Genomic DNA, 22,037 nt, shown 5'->3' with positions numbered 1-22,037 from the left:
TTCCAGTGTTTATAAAACCATTACTTCTGTAACTGTTATAAAGTACATTTTTAATTTTAATAAGAAGTAATGGTATGTACTGTGTTCCCATTTGCAGTGTGTCCAGTGGACTTATGCTATACCGCTTAAAGCACAGAAAGTCTGGGTATTGCACTCTTTCACACTCACATTTCATTACCCTCGCTCATCACATTACATGTCACACTCACTGTCAGGACTCTCTGGGTTTATCCGACTATTAATAGATTTAAAAAGAAAAATTCCTATATTTAGCTGTTCCAATAAACACTTTGCTTTGACACAGCTGGAGATCATTCCCCTACTCCGTACTGTATATTATGACATTGTAGGGGCGGTCACCCCTGACAACATCATAGTAGTGGTGAAACCTTTAAAACTTTTTAATTACACCAGATTCATGTGTAGCCCTGCATGTTAAGGTACATCAAACCTGATGCTTTAAGCATGCTCGACACTGCTTTTCTGCACTCTGCCTGACTACATTAAGGTGATGCTGCGGTTGTGTGGACAGACATAGCTTCCAGGTGTCCCCATGGCAAAAGTCTCACTTTAAGTGCTTACTGACCTTCGAACAGTAATGTGCAGTTGGCTAAAAAGCCAGCATTAGCTGAAGGTATCGCAAATAACAACGGTACACCACGGCTCTATGAATTTAGTTGGTATGTGTAAAGTCGTGTTATGCTTTCATCACTATCCCATGTGCATGGTGACAGCACTCTTTACATGTACCGGTCACTATACCTTGCCTTGAATGATTAAAGTCTGGAGTGCTCGGCAGTTTACCTGCCATCAATCCTGACTTGCTAGAAAAGGGGGCTGATGTACCAGAATCTTACCCATTCTGGGTCTGTGGGTAATTGTGATAGTAGACATTGGCCATGATTCTTATAAGCCAGCCATTTAACCAGTCAATTAAACACTGCCAAAAGATCAAATATTTTAATATTCCCAGATTCTCTAGAGTGTATACAATAATAAGATCAGATCTACATGCTTCTAAACCCTGCACCTTTAATCCAAGCACACAAAACTGAAGAAAATATAAGGAAGAAGAAACAATATTAGTGACATTTCTAAACAACAAAAGTCAAGCAGAATTTGACCGGTCTTACTGCTACAGTGTATAACACAGTTACATTGTGTTGACCCCTTCAGGACGAAATACAAATGACTTATTATCCCTCACTTTCCTTTTTTTAAATGGAATTACGGTTTGAGATTGTGCAGATGTATTTATACATTTCTATTGATGAGGGCTGTTTCACTTTTGCTAGGGTTCTATCAGTTATTATAGGTTTAAATCTCAAACAGGATAGACTAATTATACTGCTGTGTGCATTACATTTTTCATACCCATTATATGAAAGAGAGAAGGGTGAAAAATATACACCAAGCATCACAAATGCCAATTCATAAATCCCTTTATTTAAAATATTGATAGCACTGCATTACATATATTCAGTGTATTCCAGGATCGTAGGTCATGCACTTTCGACCTAACAACCCTTTAAAAGTACATACAGTGTTTCATCAAGCAGACCAAAAGCATATTCAACAGTAATGAGTGAAAATTTATGCAATATGACGCACTGTTAGCTTCATCAAACAAGTAGTTTGCAGAAAAGTAAAAAACTTTTTTTAAACTGATAGTTTTTTTTAACACCCACACATGGTGAAATGGTAGTAGCTCCAGAAAAGTCTAAAAATGCCCATTAAAAGTTCTGTCGGCCAATTGAGCATACCAGCTTTGTACAGCATTTTATTACAGAATTATGTCTGTGCGTTAAAAGACCATATTGAACCAATATTTGTGTTACGATTCTTCAAAACGTTCAAATTGTTGGCAAACGAGCAGTTCAGTCATAGCTCAGTTTAATAGCTACTAAGTGTGCAAGAGACTACTGCTAGCTCTACAACCAGTAGAGTAACAATACCATAAGGCTGCTTTTCAAAGTACACGATTTTTCTATTTCTTCCACTTGCTCCTTCCTTTTCATCCATCGCAGTCGAACTCCTTCAGGCAGAGGTGAAGTGGCGCCTCTATTAGAAGTGGAATGTCAGAGCTTAGACCCAATGGCAAAGCATCTGCTCAAAAAGGTTGAAATATACTACCATAGGATTAACCCTAAATCTGGAGCAGATTTCGACCTTTAGGGAATAAAAAATAACTAGAAGATTCCTAAAGATTCCCACATATACTTCAGGAAATCTATGACAGGCACAGATTTCCTGGAATACTCAAATGCGCAAATTTATGCAAACAGAATTTCCATGTGGAAGAAACTTGCACACAGAATTCCTAGGTGATAGAAGAGTCTGCATGTATAAGGTAGGCTGTAAATGTGCATTAAGACAGGTCATTTTTTTTACTCTACTCGGAAGGAAACATTTTATTGGATGGAGTCTTCTTTCCTACTCTCATTATGTATTGGTATTCCAGGTTCCATCCAATTCTGGTGAAAGGTACTTAATTCTGCCTTTCCACTGTAGACCATTTAAAATGGATTTTTGTGGTGGGAAACTAGCAGCAAGTGATATATACATAGTCACAACTTACAAATGTTTAGGTGTTCACCTCAAACATGAACTCCAACAGCGTCACCCCATCCCTAAACCTAAACTTGTAAATAAAACTATTCCTTTGTACAGGCGGACTTTCTTCATTCATATATCCATCTCACAAAAAAGAAAAATCACCAGACCCAATTCTGTGAAACAGTATATGGGATTAACCTTTGCAGACTATATTTTTTTTAATGCACATGTACAAAAAAACTGAATTTAATTAATTGTTTTCTATAAATGGTCACTATGATTTTCCAGTCCAATGCACCCAGATATTATCCTTGATTTCATTCTATGGTATACTGTAAGAGGGCATGGAAGCACAGTACAACCACAAGCACCCTTTCAGTTTTCCTGAAATCTTAATATATTGTATGTTTTTCTTATTTACTAATGTAAGCCACCTATGTTACCACCAACACTCTCTTCAGCCCCCCCTCCAAATCTTTTGTATTGTATACAAAAATACACTAAGCCATTTTCACAATTCACATATGGTCACGTTTGGGATGTTCAATAAACAGACATACCAAATCAAGCACATTGTTTGCATCAAGCATTGGCATCCAGAGGTTTGTTTCACCTTCATATGTCGGGATAAACAACACAACTGCATAAAAGTCAAAGCATTCTTGCCTTCCTGTGCTGAGCTAATCCTACAAAATGAACACAGTCCTAGAACACGCCTGATCTGTGCCATCTTGCAACAGAGAATGCCCTTTCATCACATCACCAGCACTTTCACACTCAAAATTAAAACTACTCATAATAAAACCTAAAATATATATAATTACAGTATTAAAAGAAAAATGCTGTTGGACACAAAGTTTACTTTCAGCTCACCAAACATTCGATGGAAACGTCCTGCGTTTCCTAGTCTTAGTAATTTTACAAATGAATGACCATCAAAAGCTACACAAGAAGAGCACTGCATCTCTACCAACGGGAGCTGGCAGCCTGGCATACCTCTCTTGGCTCATTTGGAATTATGCACTTAGTGCTTGTAAAAGATGCCAACAAGCCAGCTCAGAATAATTTTCTCTAACCACCCTAGAAAAAAGGGCCCAAACTGCTAATTAAAAAAAAAATCAATATTACATGTTTCTGAAATAAAAATAATAAATACCTTTTAAAAAAAACACACAGGTTGTATTTTTGGACCTATTGAGGTTTCAGATGTGCAAATTACATAGCTCAACTTTATATTTCGTCAAACCTAAAAAAAAAACGTATGCATCAAACAAATGTCAGCCAATAGATTAACCTTTAAAATATTTTTAACATTTTCAAATATATACTTGCTCATTTGGAGAACGATGTATACTTGCTTTTTACAACTAAAAGGTAAAGCGCACTCAGTGTAGTAAATATGTGGCAGTAAAAGCTTTCTCAGGAAAGCTTTTTCTCCAAGCCCTTTTTCTTTGGCTAGCAACAAGCTATCTATGCCCCCCAACTGTCCCTGCAAAACCGGGGGGCCTGACCAGTCTACTCTTGATGTGCATTTACTCTACTGCCCTTGCAGTAGAAGCAGCCATCTTGAGCAAATAGCATTAAAACATTCCATCATCATTTCTTTTTTTATGAGTAGGAGAGAGATGATCAGTTTAACACAATCTTGCCCACTGCAGAGGAGCCTCCAGTTCTGCCCGTGTGAGTTTGCCTCTGGTGCGGTTCACAGATTGATCAATACACGTTGGCACAGCTTGACAATGAAGGTGTTGGGCAATGCAAAAAGTTATCTGATGTTGAGAAGTCACATCTTCAACTACGTCTTCCTGAATTAGTGTTCACAGAGCCAGCGTGTTTCTATCCCGGTTACTCAAATGTCCAGACTTCCACGTCTTGCACTATGAAGTCTTCCTTCTTGGAGAGGGTCTCGTTGTTGAAGGTCTCACAAGGTTTGCTGCGGCCATGATACAAATCAGCATCCAGCCAAAGGCCAAATCCTCCACTGTGGGAAGAAGAAAGTACATCAGCACGTTACACATTGCTACTAATTGTTATCACCCAATATTCAAGGGGGAATATGAAACAAAATTAAAGATGTATAATACGTGAATAACTGATGTTTTTCACTTCAGGGTTCAGAGTGACATCCCTGACAACTCTAGCATTGCTCCTGTTGTGCATTGGTGGTCACTCAGAACCCCTCAGTGAAATACATCCCAGTTATTCACTGTTAACCTCCCTTATAACCAGGAAGTTCAGAGGGTAAACTCATCCTTTCAAACAGGATGTATGAGAACTCTCCAAAGCTGACTGGGGCAAAAAGAAAAAACTTAAAGAATGTAAAATACAAGTCTTTTTCAGAAGTAAAGCAATCCAAAGAGGCACTATTGTAATATAAGGGAAGTACAGGATTATAATTCGAAATTAAGTGGTAACTGGATGCGTAATGAATGAATTTTGAATCTAAAAAGATACAGTAAGGACAGACCAGCAAATTATTTTAAGAGTCAACAATATTACATATTTAACAACTTCGTTAGAAGCAACATATATGCTATGATATCAATACAAGTCAAGAAAACAGAGTTGTATCATACTATTAATATAAATGTTCAAGGGGAAGTGCATCTGCGCCTTTCAAGATGGCCGCCTAGACACGGAGCTCCGAGCTGCATGGGGAAAAGCCACTTCAGCAGTTCCTGAACCGCTATACTCTTTAAATTAGGAATTTCTTGTAGTGAAAATTCTCCTGAATATGAGGCTGTCCTTTAAATTTTCTTTCCTGTTGGTGGGTTCATAAAACGTCGAGGGACATCAGTAGCTGTCTTCCGGTTGACATTTTGAACTCCTACCAGACTAGTGGAATTCTCTTCAGCTTTAGACTTTTACTGAGGTACTGCTTCTCCCTACTTATCAGCATTGCTATTGGGAATTTTCTCAGTACACTTTGGAGTCCTCCACTTATATTAAGACTTGCATCATTGGGCTATTTTATTTTTATTGAGAGGAGATTTTATAGAACTTCTATGCTCATGTTGGATTGAACGCTTTTCCTCAACACATGGGCAGCAGTAAACATTTACTACATTCAAGTAGGAGACTTTCTGCTGGTTTGCCTGTGTTGGGCTCTCCCTCCCTAGAGCCCCCTATGGTTGATTTGCATAAGTATGGCTCAATCTAACTCTTCCAGGTCAGCGTCTGTGTCCATTGTGCCATAAAAAATGCATCACCCTCTTATGCTAACAAACTGCTTAAGCAAGATCCTCCTTCTCCGCCAAAATCTGTTTTGCCAGTATCTTTGGACACTCTTTTCGAGGAAATACGTACTTTGAGACCATTTATTGAAGAAACCAATACATGTCTACAAGTTGTAGATACTAATGGTCTTTACTTGATTTCAGAGTGTCCGTAGTAGAACAAAATGTCAGTGATATACAAGATGTCTGCAAGGGTTTTATCTCCGGAGAAGGATGTTTTGCTCTTCAAAAAGTCGGCTGAGAATCTTGAAAACAAACACTAACCTTCATTTGTATAGTCTTCCAGAAGGGATTGAGGGGAAATTACCCTGTGACCTTCTTCACTTGTGAAATTTCTGAACCTCCCTGCATCAGTCTGAATATCCAGCGCGCTCATAGATTGGGTCTCCGCCTGTCTTTTTCATCTGTTCCTTTAAAGTCCTGTGTCTTAATCCTTCTATTTTTGAAATTTACTGACCTTTTCAAGTTTTAAATGCAGCCAAGCTTAAAAAACAAATAATTTGGTCTGGAGCTAAATTGTTTTTGTCCCAAGACGTTTCCACAGTTACTGGTAAAACGACAGGAGGAGTTCCTTGAATTTCGACCAGCCCTGCGTACCTTGGGTGTGCACTATAGATTATTTCATCCATGCTTATTTAAAGTGACTTTTCAGAACCGCACCACTACATCTGAATATCCTACGATCCTGCGGAAATTACTTCATTCACACTCTACGGCTTCCATGAATACTGCTGGTCCTTCCTCTATAACTTGACTCTTATTTGACAGCCTTTGATAATTTCCTCCTAATTTTCATTTTTGTTTCCCTTAAAGGAAGGTTATATATATATATTTTTTTTAAACACATTTTTATTTGTCAAGTTGCACATATATTGCAGGGTTCTGCACTCGAGAGACAACTGCACAATCCACTATACAATTATGACTTTTGTACTTTATATCCAAACACATCCCAACAACACCTCCCTCCCACCCCTTTGATCGCACCAGATCCACATAGTGCTGTCCACCGCATAGAGATACAGCGGGAAAGGCAAGCCCCTCCTGGCCCCCGTAGCATGCCCCTACAGTCTAAAATTATGCATACGTGCTATCCCACCAGATAGACCGGTCACCGGTAGCGGGTCCAACAGTCCCCGATAATCTGCCCACCGCTTCCAAATCTTGTAGTGTTTGCGTGGGGAACCCCTACCAACAAAAATAGGTTGTTCTAGCTCATACAGAAGTCAAGCCCATTCTTCCATGCGGCCACCGATGGGGCCCTTCCATGCCTTGGCAATATCCTTTTTCGGCAGTGTAAAACCTAATTGCATGAGGTGTCGCTTATAGATGTTGCCACCTATTCCCTCCATAAAATGAAGTAAGGTCAGCTGCGGCATACGGGGGAGCTCCCACCCCGGAACCTCCAAAAGACCGGAATATACCCCTCTCCAAAAGCGATCAAAAGACGGACAGCTCTAAACAGTGTGAATGAATGTACCCTCCTCTCTGCTACAGCGAAGGCACACAGGGGTGGCGATCAGCCCTGCCCTCCACAAGCGCACTCGGTTAAAATAGACCCTGTGCAGATATTTGAACTGAACTAGGTGGAGTCGCATTGCTATGGCTGCCCCTCGCGGGGTCGCTAAGGCCTCAGTCCAGTCCTCCTCCTCCTCCAGTGTGCCCACATCCTCCTCCCACGCCCTCCGAAGCCTCTGAATTGTGAGGGAACAACGAGTGACCAGGGACTGATAAATCTGAGAGATTTTCCGGTTGGTTAGATCTCACACAAAGACCTTTGCCTCTAACGGGCTGAATTCCAGTAGAGACTCCAAGCCCTCTAAACTAGGGGACAGGGCATGCCTAAATTGAAGGTAGCGATAAAACTGGGATCGTGGCATAAGGAATTATTTCTGCAGGTCTTGAAATTTGAGCGTCCGGCCCCTCATAACATCACCAAGGACCGAGATACCTATCGCGTCCCAACCCCGGAAGCCCTGTAAGGCCACCAGCTGATGCAAGCGCCCGTTGCCCCAGAGGGGGGTTTCCCAGAGTCAGAGTGTTCCACCACCCCATTCGGCACAGAGCCTGCCTCCAGAGCAGAAACACCACCCGCGTAACCGATGGCAGCGACCCCCGCAGCGGGGCCGAATATAATATAATATGTAGAGAATGGTGTTCCATGAGCTGGCGCTCAATTGCATATGCCGGGTCTCCTCTGTCACCGTACCACACCTCGTTAAGGACCAGCAAGTGTGAGGCTTGATAGTACGAGAGAACATCAGAGGACACCAGCCCCCTCGCAATAGGTGGACAGGAAGCATGTGCGCAGAGCCACCCGCACTTTCCCCCCTCTCACAGGAACTGTCCCAGTGCTGCATTCACCTGTCTGAACAATCGGGGTGGGATCTGGTATGGATGATTCTGTAGTTGGTGGAGGAGCCGGGAAGCGCCACCATCCTAAATATCGCCGATCTGCCATATAAAGACAGAGGCATATGGTACCAGGACTTAAGATCTTCACGAGTCCGTTCCCACACTGAGACCAGTTTGTGATTCCACACTGGGACCAGGTTGTGTTCCCAGGAGACTACAGGTATATCTGATAAAAACACGCCCAGATATTTCAGCCCACCTGCTGCCAACTGAACAGTGGACACCCACGCTCCTACCCCCGTCCAATCCCCTAGAACCGAAAGTGTTGACTTATGGGGGTTCATATAGAGTCCCTAAGTTTCCCCCAAAATTTGCATAATGGGCAATGAGGCAGCCCCGTCCTGTCTATAGCTGTAAGAAAGAAGAGAACATTGTCCGCATACAATGCAATCCTATCAGACAGACCCGGCGGCCATTCAAATCCCCGGATCTGCGTGTCAATGTGCACCCATGCAGCCAAAGGCTCCATAGCTAGTGCAAATAAGTATGGGGACAGGGGGCAGCCCTGCCGCGTACCCTGCCTGATAGAAAAAGACGATGAAAGTGCCCCAGACGCAGTTAGATCTATGTACAGTAGCATTAGGTAGGAGGGAAAGCGCGGGCCGAAGTTGAGCCTTCGCAGCAAGGAAAAGAGGTTCTCTCAGCTCAGGGAGTCAAAACGTGTGCTCGCCTAATATTGTGTCTGGTCGCCCTCCGGGGCATGAAACCAGCCTGGTCGGGGTGCACCAGGGTGGATATGTGGGGCAGAAAGCGATTGGCCAACGCCTTGGCCAAAACCTTTGCCTCCATATTTAAGAGGGATATAGGACGATATGAAGCATGTTGCTCCGGGGGAATGCTTGGTTGGTGGAATACCACCACCTCTGCATGCCTCCAGTCCGGGGTAAGCAAGCCCCGCTCCCAGACCTCTTCGATCACCGGTCGAAAGTGAGGGGCCAATTGTATAAAAAAAGTCTAAAAAAACCACTGGGGAACCCATTGGGTCCAGGTGCCTTACCGGGGTTGAGTTCTCCCAGAGCCGTGCCCAACTCCTCATCAGTCAGTGGTAGCTCCAATTGTTCTCGCACCTCATCTGACACGGCTTTGGGCGGTAGGTCAGCTATGAATTTATCTTTGACGTTAGCCGATAGGCATTCTTTCGGAGCGTAAAGGTCCGCATAATAGGCGGCGAAGCTTCTCGCGATAGCCAGGAGGTCAATAATCGGTTGTCCCGCCCGGCCCAGAACTCCCAGTAGGGCCTGGGAATGGAAGGCACCCTGGCAAAGTCGATGCAGCATCTTGCTGGACTTGTCGCCTCACTTCACTGGCACACCCTGCTAGGAGTCTTACATCTTTTTCAATACTTTTATATTACGGGTAAGACAGGTGTCACCTTTTTTTGAAGCTACAATATGCCTAATTCATGAAGATGGTTGAGATCCTAAGTAATGCAAGAACTATTCCCCTGTATCCCTTGTAAATGTTGATTAGAACTTCTTTGGCAAAATCACTTGCTTTACGACTTGAACCTCTTCTGCCAAATCTAATTGGTCTAGAGCAGAGTAATTTGTTAAAGGACAGACTAATTTCCCTTCATTCCTGGTTACTATTTAATGTTTTAAACAAGGCTCCAACTCTCACTTATTCTTTAGCTGCAGTTTCTAATGATGCAGAGAAAGTAGATTGGTTCTTTTAATTTAAAGCTCTCCGTTGGCACGGATTTGGTCCTAAATGTATGTCTCTCATCTCTTTTCTATACACGGTACCTAGAGCGTCTGTCTTGGTCAATGGTCTACTCTCGCAATTCTTTCCATTGCAACATGGTGTACGTCCAGGTTGCTCCTTATCTCCTCCTGTTTTGTCGTTTGAACCCTTTCTATCTCATATTCGCCAGAATGACTCTATAGCAGGATTTCTTTATGGGGATCAACATTTAAAGGTATCCGCCTATGCAGATGATATCTTACTTTTTATATCTAACCCTGAAACATCTATTCCTCCTTTATTGCAAGAAATCTGCTTTTTCCCTAGTTTCAGGTTATAAAATCAATTCTGACAAGGCAGAAATCCTTCCCATCACCAAATTTTGTCTTAAGCAATTCGATGGAATAGTTCTAGAATCAAATACTTAGGCATTTGGTTTAATAATTCCATATTGAATTCATTTAAAATATAAAGGAAGGCTTAGATCATATTTCTAAACTCCTTTCTTCATGGAACCCTCTCTCTCTCTCATGGTGGGGTCATCTTAATTCTATTAAAATGATGATGATTACTCCCTTTTTGTTGTATATTTTGTCTATGCTTCCCATTCATATTCCGTCTATTTACTTTAAAAAAAAGTGATTTCCCTCCTGTACACATTTTTATGGAATTAGAAATCCAGAATTTCCCCGTCACAGCTTAGGAAACCTAAATCCAATGGAGGAGAGAATTTTCCGGACTATTGGCTATATCACAAAGCCTTCTGTCTTAGATTAGCTTCAAATGGCTTCTTACCGACTCCTACCCTTTCACACCTTTATGAGTCACTGTTGAATGGTCCCTACTCACCTTTTTCTGTAAATGAATTTCTTGCCTTTACTACAAAGGTCAATGTTACTTCTCTTTCACTGTTCAAACACACATGTTCAGTGTTAAGGCCTCATTGCCAGTTAAACATAATTTCTAGGGACTCTTTCCTACAATATCCTCTATGGTACAATCGTCTCATTACTATTAACAATAGACCTCTTTATTGGAAATCCTGGGATTTAGGGCAATTGTTTGGGTCCAACATATGTTTGATGATAGGACGCCTTGTTCTTTCCCTCCGTTTCGGGCTACCTTTAAGTGCCCTTGCTCATTTTAGCACAAATTCCCAATCCTCATGGGAATAATTCTAGTTGTTTTTTATAATCTTCCTTCAAATTAATATATACCCACAAAGGAGCCGCTTCTCAGAACATTGATGGTACTTCCCAAAGCATCCCTGATCTATAAACATCTTCTCACCCCAGCCTCTGATCATCCTAAATCTAAATTGGAACTTACTTGGGAGGCGGATTAGGATTGTATTTAGAGCACCGATTTCTGGAACAAGATCTGGGCTATATCTATGAAGATCTCTAGATCCACATCCACTACTCAATCCATGTTTTTTCTAAATTATAGATTCTTTTTTACTCCTCTATCCATAGCTTACTTTACGCACACTAATAATAAGACTTGTAGGTCTTGTGATTTTCCCTTGGCCGCTTTTATGCATCTCTTGTCCTCCTTCCCTGCTGTAGCCTCCTTTTGAAGGCATATCTGGTCTTGTATCTCAATTATCTTTAAATAGCATATTCCTTTATTGAATGTTATTTTTTTTAAAGGAAATTTATCAGTCATTTGGGTTATTTTGACATGAAAATGGGTCATTTGACCTGATGTTGGCTTTAGCCTTTCAGCAAACTATACTAAACTGGAAATGTTCAAACATACTTTCAGTGACATCCTGCTTGAATGTTTGTCATTATCACAGAATGGATATTGCTTTTGCCTCCTCTTTCAAACGATTTGTAAACAGGGATTTATTTTGGTTACCATTAACTAATTATTTAAATAAGGTTACAACAATTTGTGTATTATGTAATCCAGTGGCGGCTGGTGACATTTGAAAGTAGTGGGGCGTAAAAGTTCAGGATGAGTGTCACCAATTTTCTATTGTGTCCACGGTTTGAACTGACCACTCTATTGTCCTCTGTACTGGTTGGTAATGCCTAGTCAATAGCAGCCACCCCTAATCCTGCATACTAGCCATGGGAGGCCAAGCACCCACTTAAATCGTTCTCACTAGATACCAGTGTCAGACAAAGCAAGTCATTAAAGCAACTCACAGGAGTCCTCATATGTACCCACTTCCTAATACACGTCCGATATCACGAATAACGATGCACAAGGCAATGTGGAACAAATCCAAGAACGGCTGGTTAAACAGAAGCAAGAAACTATTTGGAGCACCAAACAAGCCCTTGCAGTCAACGCCTAGCCCTAACACAGTCCGGTGGCATGCAGAGACAGTCTCATGTGGATGCCGGGCTCAGTAAATTCCACCGAGCCACGATTCCAGCAGCCAATCCATAAGCAGTGGCACCAAATGTTGAACTTGCAATGTAAAATAAACAAATAGAAGGCGCACACTTATATCACAGAAACCCTTCTCTATCAATAAGCTGGTGTCTGATGCACACTGGAGCAGCCTTACGCTTGCCCGACATCCATGGGCACTTAGACACCCACCTGACTCGCACACACAAAACTCATTATGTTGTTACAATAATGACTTTTGCCCAAATCCCTTAATTATCACTCATGCGGACACCAGAAACAGACTGGAGTGGCAGGAATCAAAGTTTACGCAGGGAAGCACACACAGTGTGATGCCATGCTGCGTGGTCTTAGGCTAGCTAAAGCGCTTGCTTTAATCCCAAACTTCATAGCACTCACCCACTCTGCCCAATCAGTAACAAAGACATGTATAAAAGTGCGTTCCCTACTTTACAGTAACAACAAAGATGCCCCCTACCTTTCTGCTCGTCTGAAAGCTTCATTGTCAGGCATATCTGCCTTTTGTGCGAGTGTTGCACGTCGGTGCCGCATTAACCCTTTGAACGAGGCAGTCAGATGTGAATAATCAGTGCTGACTTTTTTTTTATCCAGAATGGCTTTTTTTCAGACGTCTGCATACACATCAGGCACGTCTGTACAAACGGTATCAAACTTTATTCTTGCAGGTTGTGTGAGCAGGAGCACACCATGCGTCATGTAGGGAGAGGAAGGTGCCGATGTGGCAGCTGAAGAAAGGCCCAGTAAAAGGATACTTTAAGAAATACAAACTGAAGTGCAACTCGAGCCTTTGCAGTGCCAAGAAGGACAACCGAAGTACCCTGCTGCAATGTAATTAAATTAAGGTGCTGAAACAACGGAATACCACAAATTATATTTCAGTGATTCATGCAGTCACGGCTCGCTCACAGTGGGGGCCAGGGGGGTGGGGATAAATAAAATAAAAAACTTACCTTGTCTTCACTTGACCGGGTCCGCACCATCTCTGCTCTGGGGTCCCGTTGGCGCCTAGACTAATTAGTAATGGCTGCCAACTTGCCGAGACACAGTAGTAGCCAATCCTGATGCTGCTCTCTTTAGAGGAGAGCTGCTCTCTAAAGAGAGTAGCATCAGGATTGGGCTGAGCATTAAAAAAACGTCGTTCGTTTTTTCAGCAATGGGGTACGTTGCATTAGGCAGGCAAACCCCTAATCGGTTGTTTTTTTTTAATCCACATAGTTTGCTAGTTAAAAAAGCCCTGCCGGGCAAACACCACATGCGCAGTGAGTGCGCACTGTGCCGGCACAGTCAGTCCAGCGCCACCCAGTGTCAGACAGTGCATACTGTCCAAGTCCATGACACACACCACGGCCGCAGGGCAATAATTATCGGGCAATTTATTCGAGCGGCGCGTTAATTTATAAAACTTTTATTAACGCGCCGCTCGAATAAATTGCCTGATAATTATAGGTGGGGCAACGCCCAAACGCCCTAATGGTAAAACCGCCACTGATGTAATCGTTCTGAAAATGTTCACTCTCCATAAATTGTTACTTTTTCTGCTTTTCCCTCTGCATCATTTGTCATCATTAAATTGTTTTTAGGTATTTTGATGATTTCTTTAGTAGTTTGTATTGATACCTATCTTCAGTTGTAGATTTATATTTTATTCCCTTTTTCTCCCAAACTTCCCTATGATATTGTCAAATGAAAATAGCTTTCTACCCTATTTCATTGACTATCTTTCCCTTTTTGTTATCGCAAAGTTAACACATTAAGTGCAAAGATTTTTTTTTGTACTCTTCATTAATTCAATAATGTTTATTAAACTTAAAAAAAAGATTACAAGGAATTGCTCTACTAAACTTTTGTTTGTCCACTTCAATACGTGGGCATAGGCATCTAGTCTGTGGCTATTTTATCTAGGCATTGGTTAAATATTGTGCATCCTAGTATGTGGCAGTGCTCTTTGGGTAACATCAGCAATATGTTATTTGTTGGCATACCCAATGAAAAAGGAGAAAGACGAGTGGAACAATGATAGGACCAGGGAGAATTAAGAGAGATGGCAGAGGACCAGCTTTCTTTTCAGGATAATTGAGCATATTAATGCTAGGGCTTAAAAGGTAATCCTAAAGTAAATTAGGTCCATAATGTCAGACAGAAGCAGATGTGGCATGAGCATATAGCCAAAGGGACATGGTGTAAAAAAAACAGAAAAGGGAAGAATTTATAGATCAGGTGGTGCTAGGAATACAGATTGTGTTTGCACAACACCATGTAATTGTTCACCGAAATGTTAGGACTACTACAGAGCTAATTAATCAAACATGTGCAGTTTAGGTGTGCACTATTGTCCTACCTGGAAAACAATGATCCACTAATAGGGTTTACTACAAAGGTCACTGTGTTCTTATTCTCGAAAGGGAAAAATATGCTGCAGGTGTATACATTCTAGCGATACATTTCCGGATCTTAGGCAAAACTGAAAATTAGACCTGGAATCTCTTGATGCAAATTGGCAAGTGGCCCTGATGGCAGCAAGAGAAATATCTGTAAAAGGTATCCCCTCTTACACTAACTACCTACATACAGTTTACTATAGAGGGCAGAGATTATGGCCCATGTTTGGGATTCCTCACACATGCCGAACAGAGGATGGAGGTTTTTTTTGTTTACAGTACTGTCTAGGATTCTAGGCTTGACAAGACATTCTGGAGCACAGGGGAGAGGGTATTCACAGAAATACTTGACAGACATATTAGCCTTAGACTTAAGTTAGCCCTGCTGAATATGCTTAAATATGTAGGGCTTAATACATATGAACAACTCTTCTTAGAGTGGGACAAATCATAGTGAAATGGGATACAGCACAGAAATTGAGAGCACCACAGGCCCTGAATTTTACCAAGTAGAAAGTAGGAAAATCCAATGTAGACTTTTCGAATTACAGATCTACGGATGCAAGGGGCTGGCTTCAAAAGCACCAGAAGATATGATAAAAAATGGGAACAGTATTAGGGTTTTCACAGGGGGCTAACTAAATTGAGAAGCAAGTCAAGTAAAAATGTTACCACTGCTTGGCTATACTTATCGCCCATGTTATACATTAAGTACTGGCTGATCAGAAGGAACAATCTGTGAGAAGAGCCTACCATGTAAAGATATTGTTAGAGGCTTAGGTTCAGTAAAGGATGCCAAAGACGAAAGAGATACAATGTCTAGATGAAAAGAGAAAGTTAAAATGAGTAGAAAAGAACATACTAAATTCAAGCATTACCAGAATTTGGTACTTTGGGTAAATGCATGGATTGTGATTTTTATCTGTTCCATGACAAACGGTGGAGAGAAATCCCACAATGAGAATGTTCGTATTGCAGGACATGTATTTAAAGAGCAGTGAGTTCAAGGTTTGCAGCACACTTACTTGCAAAGGTTTTTGACATTACCCAGTGAATGGAACAAGAAGGCTAGGAGTCTCAACATGGTGACACAGGAGTGAAGGAGGAAAGGATGACACAAGGTTCAATGTACAGAGGACGTGTGCTATCTTTGTTACCTGAAGGTCACCCATTACAATTTCCTTTCTTGGCACACTATAGGAGAAAAGGCCATATTCAAACTTAATGACATATAGGAGGCATAAAGAGACATCTACAGTCATTTGGGCTAGAACACCACAATTTACTAGATGAACGCTTGGGATGCTCTTTCAATAATGATAGTGTTGTCCATTACCCAGGGGCTTGGGGTGGAGAGGGTCTATGTAGATATGTTGGTTCAGTCACCAATGTAATAAACACAGAAGTAGCCATTATTACTTATCAGGATATTAAACAACGAGTCTGACAAACTTGAATTTGATTTGGGAAGTCAGTTTCTCTGTAGGTCGCCAATTGAGCAGTTTGACATATTCCTTTGGGGACTTGCGCCCAAGTGAGAACCAGTGGAGATGTGATTTGGATCAGTAGATTTATTGGCGAAAAAGTGGTTTAGTGAGCTGCAAAGGGGAATGAAAGTATCAAGTCAGCAAATAAGCTTTGGCTAGTTCACCTTAGCAGTTATGCTTTTTATAGGTGTTTCAGTGTCGCAACACATTTTTGCCTTGTTTTCTGTGATGAAAGAAACTCTTGGTAGGAAGGCGGTGAGTATTAAGAATTACACCCTATAGAGGCTGATCAACAGGGACTCTGCAGTGGTGTTCCTCCAATCCACCAGAACACCACCACCATAGTAACTTTTTGTGGTCTAGGACTTGGTATGGAGTAGGAGAGGGCATCCGCTGCTGTGACTAACAGCTTGCAAGCATATCTGAGCTTTGTGTTGCTTCGTGGGTGAATTAAAGTGCACATGTTCCACTGGCCAACCTCAGCTTAGCCAACTACACATGGACGCTAACTCAAGTCAGTTGGAAAATGTAAACCATGGTCTAAAACATAGCTGGGTACACAAACTGCAGCCCCCAGGTATGTAATTAAGTACTGCATTGAAATGCCTGGTTACCAGATAGCCACTCCCAATGCAACTTTTCCTATGAAGAGCAGCATCAAGAGTGGCTGGCACAGGTCTGCCCAAAAGGGTGCAGGCATCGCAAGGTAAAAATTATTTAAAAAGCATTAAAGTGTGTTTGATGTCATACTGGAAAGGTTTATTTTACATGAAAAAAGCATGTTACAGAGTTTAGAAATCTGGAAAATATATTACTAATAAAAGGTAACAAAGAAATGTTTTATATGCAGAATTACAAAATGATGCTTGTGCTAGGCTTAGGCTAAGCTGGTCTTCATTGTCGCAACTGCATATATTGTACAGTGGCTATTACTGGTTTGCAAACTTTTGATGTGAAAGCAGTGAATAGGTTAAGAATAAAGGGTGGAAGAGAATCAGGTCTCCTGTATAAAAATCTGGTCCTCTCTATAAAATGCCAGGTAACTTTAGATCCCTTCTGAAGGAGAGGAAGGATATAACCTAGTGAGTTCTTAGTTAGGCATGCTGAGAATAACTAGGAACATGATCTTATTTTCTTGAAGCAGGGAGTTTGCAGCTAGACATTTTTGAATTAGGTCTAGGAGGAGTATTCAATAGTAACCAATGAGGACAAATGTTCTTGAGGAACAAGTAACTTACCTTCCGAACCTCTGTATGTCGGTAAGTGGGGTTGGTCAACTCCACGTTGACCCTGTAGGAAGTGAGATCACGGTGCCCACAAAAGCAACACTTGGAGTGCAGACACTGTTTCTTTTGTGATTATTTGTGCAACAAAAAAAAAAGAAGCCACGCACAAAAAACTGTTGCAGTGTGCAGCATCTAATGGGATATTTTAGGCGAGGAGCCCAGCTCGCTGAACTATGAGGAATCTGCAGTTAAATAGAGTCTCTAGCTGAAAAAGCCTTTCTTGTTCGTCTGATAGAGACTTAACCGCAGAATCCTCAAATTAGAAAAGATACTCAAGCAATAGCTCCCAGGAGGTGGGTCCGCAAACTGGCTTAAACCAAAAAGTCCTAGAAGTCTGAGTGGGCAAAGTGGCTTTCTTGATGGATCCGACTGTACGAGCAATAGTGTTTTGTTAACATGTGGAGTGATGCCCACAAGGTAGATTGGCAGATATCCAGGACCTGTACCCTGCATGGTAACTGTTGGAAAACGAGGGAGCATCTGTGAGGCCTCCACAAATAACATAACTACATTTGTTCTTCACTGGGAACCAAACACCCAATTGTAGCACCTGACTCTCAGAGGGTAGAGTTGCAGCTCAGTCTGAGGCTTACTCAAGGGAGGTGGTGTGGGCTAGTAATCGCCATTTGCAGGTGCTCAATAATTGATTGTCCAGTCTGTACTTTGCTTTATAAAAGTAAGAGTACATTTATTAAACACATGCACTACTCAATACTATGCACCAATTTACAAATATACATAAGCTGTTGGAATTACTTTGTGACATTGCATAACATCTTCACCCCTCCCGCAGGGGGGGGTGGGGTCTAGTACCACCACTCCCATGTATGCACATCATCTAGCCCCCAATGCATTTAGTTGATCATAACCTGGAGCGTGAGACCTGCGAACTGGCACCTTCCCAGTGGCGACCCACCCTATTACCTCAACCAGCATTTAAAATGGGTACACCTGCCTTGGTGACACATAACCCGGACTGAGCATCTTGTACTGACCATAAAGTATGCACCTCTACATCTTAAAGGCTAACAGTCTGGGTTGTTCCTCACCTAACAGCAGCAGCAAGAATACATGTTTAAGCATCACATTAGCATGACAGTACTCATCACATTTGTGTATCATTAGAATGCATTGCAATTACAGCCCCTAAAGGCATCGCAGATGAAATCACAGGATTACGCATATACAACCAGCCACCCTAGCAGAAATGTCGGGCAACATAACCCCATTTTGCTTAAGACATCACCTTCCACCAGTACTTCACATTACATATGTGACCTTCAGTCCCTCTAATAGAAATAACTAGGGGAGGGCGGAATTAGCTAAATTGATTTTTGCAAATTATCGTGAAATTGCGCAAAATCTCTGCGAGTACGAGGAACTTTCGCAAAGATGCGGAGATTGCTTTTCCCGCCCGTTCGCAATGTGTTTTTGTGTGCTGGCAGGGAAATTTATTTCTAACTTGCCCATGCGGTCGCTAATAGGCGCGGCCATCTTGCTCGCGATGCTTATTTTCTGTTAAGGGTCGAATGACTTGTTCCCGACGGCAAACTCTCGCGGGATAGCACGACCGGCTACCAACAATCCAAGATTTTGTGGCGCACGCGAACGGATAGGGAAACTCGTTGGCGAATGCAGGGACCCGGTAAGTTGCTACCACGCCCGCGAGAAGGCATTTTTAAAGTGAAAACAAGAAAATACTTCAGTTTCGTGGCAGATTGCGAAAGTTTTGACATTTTCGCGCTCTCTGCGGAACACGAAAATGTCAAAATATCGCAAATTCAGCAAGCGGAACAAAATGTACTGCCCAAACCTAGAAATAACATTAGTAAAAGCAATTCTGCTGCAATTACACCTCTTCACCTCTAGGGGATGCCCTTCTCCAGACATCCCCAACTCTGCCCTTCACTCCTGGATGCACTCCTCAATACACCCTCAGCTGTAGAACAAAAGTTCCAGCCCAGAAGGTCTTAAATGCAGACTGAGCCCTTGAGGGGTTATTCTTTTCATGTCCCCATGTGACTTATGGAGGGACTTCCAGTTTCGTGCTGGGGAGACTGCACTTCTCAAGCAGCTCCCCCTGCACCTTTGCAACTGTGTGGTGGTGACCCCGTTCTCCTAGGGCCACCATAAGTAGAGGAAATGCAGTTTTCCCTTGCAGGCCTGTCCTGGCCTGCAAGGCATTGTGGGACCTCATGCATTTCTAAACAACGGCTCCTCCGCTGCTTCGGGGACAGCCGCGATGTGGGCCTCCGGCCGCCTTGGCTGCCGACGGGAGAGTCCGCTCCCACCCGGACCCTTAGGTAAGTTCTACAGCTCGGGGAGCCCACCCCCGGCCGCTCACTCCCATTTTTTGGGGGCCCAGTCCCACCCGGGCCCCTTATGCCTCAGTTTGCTTCTTCTTGGCTTGTGGGGTGCTCTGTCCCACCTGGGCACCCACGCAAATTGCTGGGCTGAAGCCAGTCAGGGGAGCCCACTCCCGGCTGCCCCTGCCAGCTCCCTCCCGGCCCCCACCCTATGTGAGGCCGCGGGAGCCGGCTGGATCCTTCAGGTCTGCAGGGGAGCGCGACGGCACTCCCCAGCTTGATATTCGGTGGGGGCCATGGTGGGCTCCTGGCCCCCCACACCCCCCCACGGGGCACCTTCACGGGGAGTGTGACGGCGCTCCCCGTCTTACTTCTTCGCAGGGGCACAAAGGTGCTCCCTCACCTCCATCTTCGATGGGGGCCAGGGTGGGCTCCTGGCCCCCTTGCAGGGCACCTTCCCTCCACCTTGGGGGCAGCCCCTGGGACCTGACCCACCTTGGGGGCATCTCTGAGACTGGCAGCGGATCCCCACGTGCTTCGTCGCCGGTCTTCATAGGGGTCAAAGGTCGCCTACCTTCCAGGGGCTATATCTCAGCCCCTGGGGGCCCGATCTGCCCCATTTTCACATCTTCTTGCTCCTGGTGCCGCCCCCCAACCACTGGGAGCACTCTCCTTCGCCCTCCGGGTCTCCAATAGGAAGCATTCTGCAGGGAGCAGTCTTCACTGGCTCTCTGCGCTAGCCTTTCGCCTGGTCCTCCTCCTGGGCCTCTCTTTTTCCTGCGCAGAGGCCCCTGCTTCTGCGCACCGGTCCTGGGCTCTTCTTTCGGTGCTGTTAGGGCTCTGCGGGGCAGTCAGGGGGTTTCTAATTCCAACTGTCCATTGCCAGGCTCCAGCACCTTCCGCCTCAGCAGACCACACCCCAGAGAGAGTTTCTCTTCCTGTGCAAGCACTTTGGGGGCTGGCAGGAAGTTTGTTTGTCCTGTCAAACAGCGACATCACTTTTCTGCCCCTGCTCCCTCCTTGTCCAGCCTCGGGGTTCGTTCAAAAAGGGCGTCGTCCAGTGACTCTGGCCAAACGGTTTCTGAAAAAGCCCTTCCCCCCTCGCTGCCTTCCCTCCTGTGTGCAGCCTGGTGCCTGGCACCCAGTGATGGATACTGATGGATGAGCCTGTAGCCCCACCCATCTTCTCTACGTGGAGAGGAGGCCTTAGCTTGTGGAGGAAAGGTTATCACTCCATCCAGCTGAGATCAGCCCTCAGCCAGGGTCTGGTTATGGCTGGCTCAGAGAAATAGGACAGTCCTGGATGACCCAAAAAGCAGTACAAATATGACTTTGGACTCATCAGAATACTCCTTTTCACATCCATTACAGTGGACTTTAGTGTGTGTCTAGAATCTGTAGGCCTTTTGAAAGTTACTTTAGCCCATGAGCTCCACATCCCCATAGGGGATTAATGAAGTGCAAAACAGTAAAACACACTGACTTTCCCTGGCATGTTTCTTCCCAGTGTATAAATCCTATTCCATATCACCACACCATTCTGCAAAAGTCCTGCCACACCAGTCTATCTGTACCTGCTCCTTGGCTGCGCATGCTAGGAATCTCCCCTGCACAGCCCCTACACGTGTGCACACACATGTGTCTGCGTGTAACCAGCCAGGTGTCCCTTACTCCAGCTCCTGCGCAGTGGCCTGGTCAAGCCAGGGGAACACCAGTAAAATCCCCATGCAGTCTCTTACATCCTGAGTTCACTGTGGGTGAGTCCCAACTTATGAGGCTCCCCCACAGTAAAAGCTCAACAATTAGGTGCTCAAAAAGCAATAAAATCCGGGTGACCCATAGTGTCAGAACCACCTTCTAACAGTAACCTAGTAGTTGTGGCCTTGGCCCTGGTGGAATAAACCCCAAAAAATCCTCAGGGAGCTGCTTCTTCTCAAATGCATGACAGATCTTAAAGCACAGTACACTCCATAGAGAGATGGTCTACTTCTGCACCCTACCCCAGTGAACCCAATGAAGAGGAGATCGTTCAACCGGTGGTTTTTGGTGCAACCAATGTAGGAAAGAGATCTTTCTGAGTCCAGATGATAGAATCTTTCTTCCTGTTTAGAAGGATGAGACAGAAAAAAAATAGGCAATTTGATGTTCTGGCCAGCATGAAAGAGGTCAACCACTTTTGGATGGAAAGAGGCAAAGGACCAGTTTGTCTGGGGAAAAAAGTATTGCATTGAAGGTGAAGTTCTCTGACCCTCCTTGAGAGGTGACAGCCTCCAACAGAACTGCCCTGATTATCAAGAGCTGC

At 43.6% G+C, this 22,037-nt stretch overlaps 1 protein-coding gene across 6 annotated transcripts in view; it reads right to left on the bottom strand.

The window, feature by feature from the left end:
• Positions 1 to 1,424: 1,424 nt before the first annotated feature.
• The window catches only part of NCOA7 (nuclear receptor coactivator 7), a 1,085,323-nt gene continuing 1,064,710 nt past the window's right edge, over positions 1,425 to 22,037 (bottom strand). For all 6 annotated transcript variants that reach the window (XM_086926986.1, XM_086926985.1, XM_086926987.1 and 3 more), the window contains one exon: positions 1,425 to 4,537. In XM_086926986.1, the coding sequence (XP_086783112.1) occupies positions 4,402 to 4,537 (136 nt within the window). In that variant the 3' untranslated portion in view covers positions 1,425 to 4,401. The remainder of the gene's footprint in view (positions 4,538 to 22,037) is intronic.

This window comes from Lissotriton vulgaris, chromosome 6, assembly GCF_964263255.1.
Source record: "Lissotriton vulgaris chromosome 6, aLisVul1.2, whole genome shotgun sequence".
In the NCBI taxonomy this organism is placed as follows: domain Eukaryota; kingdom Metazoa; phylum Chordata; class Amphibia; order Caudata; family Salamandridae; genus Lissotriton; species Lissotriton vulgaris.
Note: the sequence above shows the minus strand (reverse complement) of the source record. Positions and strands in the feature narration are given on the sequence as shown.